This window comes from Limulus polyphemus, unplaced genomic scaffold, assembly GCF_000517525.1.
Source record: "Limulus polyphemus unplaced genomic scaffold, Limulus_polyphemus-2.1.2 Scaffold452, whole genome shotgun sequence".
In the NCBI taxonomy this organism is placed as follows: domain Eukaryota; kingdom Metazoa; phylum Arthropoda; class Merostomata; order Xiphosura; family Limulidae; genus Limulus; species Limulus polyphemus.
The window spans coordinates 104,641-113,473 of NW_013666062.1; the positions used below are offsets into that span (position 1 = coordinate 104,641).

General features: G+C 34.3%; 1 protein-coding gene across 1 annotated transcript in view; it reads left to right on the top strand.

Annotated features, from left to right (window-relative positions):
• Positions 1 to 8,833, top strand: part of LOC106458368 (caskin-2-like) — a 149,781-nt gene that overhangs the window by 80,200 nt on the left and 60,748 nt on the right. The window contains exon 8 of the mRNA XM_022384557.1: positions 2,845 to 2,956. Coding sequence (XP_022240265.1) covers positions 2,845 to 2,956 — 112 coding nt within the window. The remainder of the gene's footprint in view (positions 1 to 2,844; positions 2,957 to 8,833) is intronic.

Below are 8,833 nucleotides of genomic sequence, written 5' to 3' on the forward strand. Positions count from 1 at the left end.
GGAGATGACACAGTAAAACAACTACGAAGTAAAGCGTGAAATTATCAGCTGCAGTTTCTTCACTTTTTTTAAGTGTTTATTATGCAATGTCCTGGAATACGTACTACTACCTTGCAGAATTAAATATACGGTCAGTTACACCAAGCTGTAGCTTTGCGCGAAATTCAAACAAACAAACGTTCGTGTTGTATTAAGTACAACTCAAAGTGCTGTGTGTATACACAAGAGCACTCATGCTCCAGCCATCATATAGGTTTTAATAAATTTTCTAAGGACTAAAATTTTTAGACATTTGAAAACTATTCTAATTTCCTTCGACATACCTTTCTCTTGATCTGATTCAAATAGACCTAGATAATTTCAAGTTGGAGAAAGATTGGCCCTTCGTGATTTTTCCCTTTTAATTAACAGAGAAAATTTGAAATTTCTTAACTGTATACGTGTACTATTTGAAATAGTAGACTGAGACAATATATTGATGTGGAAATATCAGCAGTGTTCTTTTTGGGGATTTTTATATTTTGGCATAAATATTTTATACGTGGTAGTACAATCTGTAGTGTTTAATCATGTTGAGTTACATTTAGAACAATAAAAAGAAACTGGTGCCATATTACAATATGATTTCCGGTTTCTATGGCTTGTTTTAATTAAATTTCTTTATATTCATGCTATGCAAAACTCTGTATTCAAATATGACCTGGTTTTCAACCATGAAAAGATTACAAAAAAAAGGACTTCGAATAAGGAACCACGGTACACTTTCTTTAATTCGTTGTACTCTTATTTAAATTAAGAATTTTGCTAAATTAACAGTTTGTTGTTCTACTGAGTATAAAGATTACGTTTTTCCTCCTTGACGGGTGTTACATTTTATTCTTCATTTAAAAATAACTATCCAACTCCTACAGATAGTTTGGTTGTTGAATATTAAATATATCAAAAGCTATTCTTTTCTTCCATCTTTATTTTTTTCATAGAACTGATAATTGCATTTCTGTGTTTAGAACAAATCAGATAAGAAAACTTTAATAGAAAAGTTTCAACAATAAGATAATTCCTGTGATCCGTAAGGCACTTCGCTGATGCTGACTGATGTAACTGATGGTCCGCCTGACTGGCTCTGTGATAGCACACGCACATTGGCATCATCAGAAGAACTGGTGCTTGATAGAGCCAACAAAGGGTAGAGTGGAAGAAGTTTCCAGTGGAAAGAAAGCCGTAAAAGAAGAAATAATAGAAATTTTTATTTTTCACACTTCCATAAGGTCTTTCAAACAGCTTTGATTCTTTTATTTTTTTTTCTCAAAAAACAGAATCTTCCTACGTAGGCAAGATATCTATTGTTAGACAGTTTTTGATGTTGATTTTTAAACGCTTATTTCGGACATCCCAACTCCATCCTTAGTTGTTCTAATCGTTTGTAATTTAATGTATCAGATTTTGTACTTCTACAGTTTCAGCATAAATAGACTTTTTTAAAGTCATTACCTATTCTACCATTTATTCGTATGTAAAAAGCAAAAAAGTAGCAGTTAAACTTTTTCTGGTTAAGAAAGAAAATTCATCTTTTCATAAGTAAGTAAAATTGACTAAACACTTAACTATTATAGTTAAGTATATAGGTTGACTTGACTTTTATAAAACCTATCCATTAGAAATGAGTAGTCGACAAGAGATAAGGAACTGGAACCCCCCAGAGATGTAACTTTGTTCATGTTGGTTTATTTGTAAACTACCGGTTGTATTAGATCTAATAGATAGTATCGTGAAGTACGTAATAGTGTTTCAATTTAAACGTTTGCATTGTTTGCTAGATAGAGTTTTGGTATGTTGTATAACGCCTAGAAATTTCCAGAGTGTCTTGATTTAATGTGACGTGCACGTGACGTCTTGAATATTCTAGATACTTGGGGAAATATAAAAATACGAGAGTTGTGATTGATTAGTGAGTTAGATAATTAGTCTGTTACGGTGTTGTCGGTTGATTACTGAGCTTGTTTGTTTGTTTGGAACTAAGCACAAAGCTACACAATGGGCTATCTGTGCTCTGCCCACCACGGGTATCGAAACCCAATTTTTAGCGTCGTAAGTCCTCAGACATACCGCTGTGCTACTAGGGGGCCTGAGCTAGTTAGATAGTTAGTTTATTACGGTGTTGTCGGTTGATTACTGAGCTTGTTAGATAGTTTGTTACGGTGTTGTCGGTTGATTACTGAGCTAGTTAGATAGTTTGTTACGGTGTTGTTGGTTGATTACTGAGCTAGTTAGATAGTTAGTTTATTACGGTGTTGTCGGTTGATTACTAAGTTAGCTAGCACTTCAGTCAGCCAGTTTCAGTTTCTGCCTTAGATACTATAACATTTAATAAGAAAGTGACTATTTGGTTTTATTTACGAGTTAGATCTATCGCTCTGTTTGGTAGAATAAATAAAACGATTTCCTTTTTTGTCTGTTTCCTTTTTTTTTATCTTTGAATTTCTCATCAATGTCAATAAATCAGTTTATTTTTTCTCTCCTCTGACTTCGAGCAGCATTTCGATGAACGTTGGAAGAGTACTCTAATAAAAGTATTTGTTTTTGCATTATTAGGTCTTACAGCGTATTCATTACAATGTTTTTTTTCCTTTCTCTAGGCCTGACAGTAGCATTTTAATAGACGGTAAAATGGTAGCCAGTCAATGAGGACTTTCCCTCATTTACTTATTAAGTCTTACATCGGTATTTATGTAAATACCGGATTAGTGACCAGTATTTAATCTCTCTATCTACAAGATCTCATACCACTATTCGTATATGTTTTGAGAGAAAGCAGCGAATAAAAGTGTTTTCTTTCTTTACCAGGTCTTACAGCAGTGTTCGGATGGACGTTGGAAAGGGATTATTTATCAAAAGAACCACACATCTCAAACAGGTTACTTTCCAGCCACAGCGGTTCAACTCCTTGACAGACCTGGTAAAAACAATGAGTTACTGGTTTTATTTGATTTTCAGTCATAATAGTGTCAATTTGTGGACTAATTGTTATCGTAAATTTAGTCGATGTCATTACCACTCGAAGGATTACTTGCTTTTTATTACTTAACTTTAGAAATACGCCCTTTTGTCTTTATAGTTATTCAGCTCGATATTTCTACTGCAGTTCTATAGTTTCTATCATTAATTGTATACTAAACTTCTAGTACAGTCATTAAATGTTTCAGGGATCTCTCCAAAAACTACGTTTTATTGTATATTTTTAGAGAAAAATACAATATTTTTTGCCTGTTGTATAAAACAGCAACAAACTATATTTTCCTCATATGTTATAAGAAATACTGCTAAACCATGCTTTATTTTGAGAACAATACAAAAATGTTTTCCTGGTGTACAAAAGAGAACATTAACAAACATCATGACTTCTTACGTACTTTAGAGAATAATACCAAAAATGTTTTCACCCACATTAAAAGAGATCATTACCAAACACTGTTTTATCGTGTACTACAACAGTATGAAATACTATGTTTTAGGTACTATAGAAAAAAATATCAGTAATATTTTTTATCCATTACAGGAAACAATACCAAAAACAGTTCCTTTTTTATTACTGAGAACAATACCAATTACCATACTTCTATGTGTATTATCGAGAAGAATACCCAAAGCAATTAAGATTAATTAATTAATTCTAATCAAAAGAAATTTAGCTACATTCATGGATCATAACTAAACATTAATCCGGTCATGAATATAGCTAATTAAATATGCTGCTCTTACGTTATTGTTTATAAGGATTAAAATGTATCTTTTCTCCAGTTAAGTGCCCTCGCTGTTAATGATATTTTCGGCCATAATCCCAATAATAATTTTCGAGATTCGGCCAGCTGAGAAGATTTAAGTTAGTACTAAAACCCGCATATGTCAAGATAAAAATACGGAAAATAAAAATAGAAGAATTAAACATTCTAACCAATACTTTTAATTAAAATAACAAGTATAGTTTATTCACGGTACACATACGCTTGTAGTTTACTTTAAGTACTATTGTTGACATCAGTATTACGCAAACTTTTCACAACACTCTCTGTCAATGTCTTGTGGCCAATAAAAGCTCCGACAGTGTAACTTTATTTTAATATCTGAGATAAATTATTATCTAGATAAATACTCGGTTATAAAAAAAAAGCTATACATAAAATAAATAATTTTGTGTTATCAATTCTTACCCTAAAAGTCTAATTTGTAAATGACTTAAGTAAAATATGTAATTCTTGAAATTCAATTGCTTAGTCTGGTTCTGGTTCGCACCATAACAGTTGTTGTTCAGGAAAGTCGATGATATATTTAGCGACTAGACCAATGCTTTGTCTTTCGTAACCTAGCCGGCCTGAAGATCTCTGGTATTGTGCGAAAACCCTCGTTAGCACTGGATTTGGCAGATGTATGGTTAATATACCGTAACACATTCTCCCTTGCTTGCACTCGTGTTCTTACAATGAATATGGGGTTAGGTAGCAGGACAGTACAGATAGTCCAAAAGACAAACTAACGTTTAAAGATAAAAAGAAAATGAGAACACAAATTAATAACAGAATCGTCCAATAAATAGCTAGAATACAGAGACAACATTAAAATATAACCAAGTTAAATGTAACGAAAAGAAAAAGAATATAGTAAACATACTAAGGGGTGTGTCTAACACACCTAACCCCTCTGTCATTTTACAACACACGTGGAGCGGGCAGGAGGAAGTAATAAATAAAGTTGAATCTTAAGAAAAAACTAAAATGTATATGTTTGATTACTCATTGTAAAGAACATTTTTTAAACATCATGTTTTCGCATGTAATACAGAGAAGAGTGCCAAGCACCATATATTTTCATGTATATATTATGGGGAACAGAACCACACACTAACTTTTTATGACCTACAGAGATTAGTATCAAATACTATGTTGTTGTTTTTAAGTATTGTACAAGGAAATGTATTCTCTTCTACACTATATAAAACACTATTTTTTGTTTTATATGCCATAAGAAATAGCACTAAACACCATATTTTCTTGTTCATAATCGAGAACAGTACCAAACAACGTGTTTTCAAATGTATTACAAAGAACAGTACAAAACACTATTTTTTTGTTTTATATGCCATAAGAAATAGCACTAAACACCATATTTTCTTGTTCATAACCGAGAACAGTAGCAAACAACGTGTTTTCAAATGTATTACAAAGAACAGTACAAAACACTATTTTTTTTTGTTTTATATGCATAAGAAATAGCACTAAACACCATATTTTCTTGTTCATAACCGAGAACAATAGCAAACAACGTGTTTTCAAATGTATTACAAAGAACAGTACAAAACACTATTTTTTTCGTTTTATATGCCATAAGAAATAGCGCAAAACTCCATATTTTCTTATGTATAATAGGAAACAGTGCCAGTTTTTTTGTGTGTGGTATCGGAAAGACCAATACTAAACACTGTTTTCATATGTATTACAAAGAACAGTACCAAACACCAGACCTCCCTTAAGTAATGTGGAATAATGCCAAACACCAGAGGTTTCGCTAGGCGCTGGCACATGGAGCTCGTGCCCCGATTCTATTTGACAGTGAATGGATCCCCAGTTGGTGTTCTGAAAGATCAGAATAGAAATCCATGATCAATATCATGCTGAAACGCAAAATTCCTGCGCCTATGGGCCCGAATCTTTTAAGCACCTAGCGACGCTTCTGCCAAACGCCCACTCTTTGTGTAACTCGTGCAACAAAATAAACAAATATCTTATGAACACTGGGGAATGATACCAAAAAATGTTTTACGTACTGTACGATGCAGTACAAACAATGTTTTATGTACTGTACGGTGCAATACAAAAGGTCATATTTTATTAAATTGGAATTACCCAATCACCAATTTAAAACTGACCACAAAATCCACTCCACTGTACATTTCCGAAGTCCATTTCAGTTGCAAGAATATAATTAGTACGAGGTGTACAATTCGGTGTATACTGTGTCCTCTTCACGACTTATCGCATTCTTTAAATATTCGTGAGGAATAAATTATTAAAATCTGTTGAAATACCGTGTCTGTTACATAACGGTTGATCTACCAAGAACAACTAGTACTGATTGTTCAAACAGCTGGTATTTCTTCAGAGCGGAAAACTAGCTCCATGGAACCGGAGACGTCTTCGTACATTTCACTCGCCACAAGCAGAACTTCGTTGTCAAATGGACCATTTACGCTTACATTTATTTACGTGTTAAACACATACATGTTTGATCCACTCTCAACCCTCCTGGAACATCACGTGATCATGGTGTGGTAATTCGATAGTTTTATAGCTTTCCAAGTGAAAGAAATCGAGAGAGAAGTGATTGGTCCTGCGGAAGGATTTAAACCTACAAAATTGGCAAAGATTATTCTTAATTCTTACTCCATGAATGTAGGCCTTTGTTTTTCTCTGTATTTCCACGTTCACAGTTCGCTAGTTATACTTGAACTGATTTGTGTCGTATTTGCTCAGCGGATAATTAATGAAATCGCTCCGCTGTAACGTTAATAGTCATGCGCTTAACATTCCAAGAAGTAACCCAGTACTTTTTAGTATACACCATGGCTTTGAACTATTTTATTTGTCTTTGTTTTTTGTGAGGCAGTTATTTTTCATTTTTATCTCGTATATAGGTAATTGTTTTTCAAACTGTCACTGTGTAAAAATTTAACAACATCATAGAGAATACAATATAGAGGTCGTAAACCATTTTATCAAAAACGTGCGTGTATAATACAAATTATAGAAAATTTTATATTACTTTAACATTGATTGTAATAAACTTGAATGAGAAAAACCGTATATCTTATTATGCAAAAGTCGTGTATAATAAAAAAACATGTATGTGTCTTTCGAATATTAACACATTTTACAATAGCCTTAAATTTCTACTTGTTTAATTCGTTATCCAGATTTTATATTTTATTTTTAAATAGCACTGATTTTAGTTTGTTTGTTTTTTGAATTTCGCGCAAAGCTACACGAGGGCTATCTGCGCTAGCCGTTCCTAATTTAGCAGTGTAAGACTAGAGGGAAGGCAGCTAGTCATCCCCACTCACCGCCAACTCTTGGGCTACTCTTTTACCAACGAATAGTGGGATTGACCGTCACATTATAATGCCCCCACGGCTGAAAGGGCGAGCATGTTTGGTGTGACGGGGATTTGAACCCGCGACCCTCGGACTGCGAGTCGAGTGCCCTAACCACCTGGCCATGCCGGGCACTCTGATTTTAGTTGTACAGATAATTTTGACGATAATAGATGGCGTTGAAATGTAATTGAATTACTAACTGTTTTTATCTTGGATTATACTACTATATCACTTTTGTAAATGTTAGCATTCTTGTATAGTAATAATAAAAAAAATTGCTGTGCTTTAAGTGCTATTTCCTGAACAAAACAGGTACATTAAAAGCTGAAGTATCAGTCTGAGGTATTTATTTGTTATTCTATACCAGTATAAGCCTAATAAAACTTGATAACGAAATAACTGAAACATTGTAGGCAAAGTAAGTGGTTTTGTAGCACTCAAGGAATGGAGGAAACAAAAGTACGTATTGTTACATAAGCTTTGTACAACTTGACTACACCAGAAAAAATACTCTATCAATGTGTTTATACACACACGTACCCTCCAGTGGCACAGCGGCATGTCTGCGGACTTACAACGCTAGAAATCGAGTTTCGATACCTGTTATTAGCAGAGCACAGATAGCCCATCGTGTAGCTTTGTGCTTAATTCCAAACAAACGCACGCACGCACGCATACAGAGGGTTAATTACACTAGGGTGTCGTGTCACCGCAGATCTGAGCCGTGGCGGACATGTTTCGTAGCTATATGCTGCCACGGTAGAATTATGACTGGAGGTATACACCACAGGATTTTCGAGAAAGATCCTTAGTACAGCGAGATTTTTAAACGATGTAGAGAGATATAACATTTCGAAGAAGAGAGTCTCTAAATTTCTCCATGGAAGCATAAAAGCTTGCACAATAGAACGAGTAAAGCCAATCAGGGGCAACACTCTGATTTCTTGTATAAAGGCTATTGTCACGAAAAAGAATCCCCTCTGACATCAAAAGCCCATTCGATGGAGTTGGTCTTATCTCCTGGTACTTTTTACATGATCAGAATTTGAAGTTGCATAAAGCTCACAAGCGAAAAGTTCACAAGCTTGGTCGAGCCAATCCTCGAAATCAACGTCATGAGAAGCACGGCTTAATGCTTTGGCTGCCATGTGACCCACCGGAGGATCACGTGGCTCTATTAGTAATGTGTTCTATGATCCCCCGGTGGTTCACAGACTATAATATTGCAAATATAAAGTTTCTTTGAGTATTTGACTCTAGGATATTGTGATTGCTTTTTGGCACTTCAGGAATGTGGCACCAGAATGTGGATTAATTGTGTTATTAGGCAACAACAACAACTGTATAACAACAAACTTATATGACTACATTTCTGTCACTCACCCCAACCCCCATTGGAGTTCTAATGGACTTTCTTCTCTTTGGTCTGCTTAAACATGGGCTTGGAAAGTTCATCAGTCTGTGTGGTCTAAAATTTATCCCGCCGCCTTTATCAGAAGCTTGTTACAATGGAAATTGCAGTGTTGTGTAATTGTGTGTAATTATGGCCACCAGACTGAGCACGATCAACTATGGAAGTACCAGACCTGGAACTTCTTTCATAGAAAGTGTGATTAACTCTGAATAAATGTAGAAATATTAACTTACTTTTGGAGTAAAAAGAAACATTTATGCTTATATATATATATA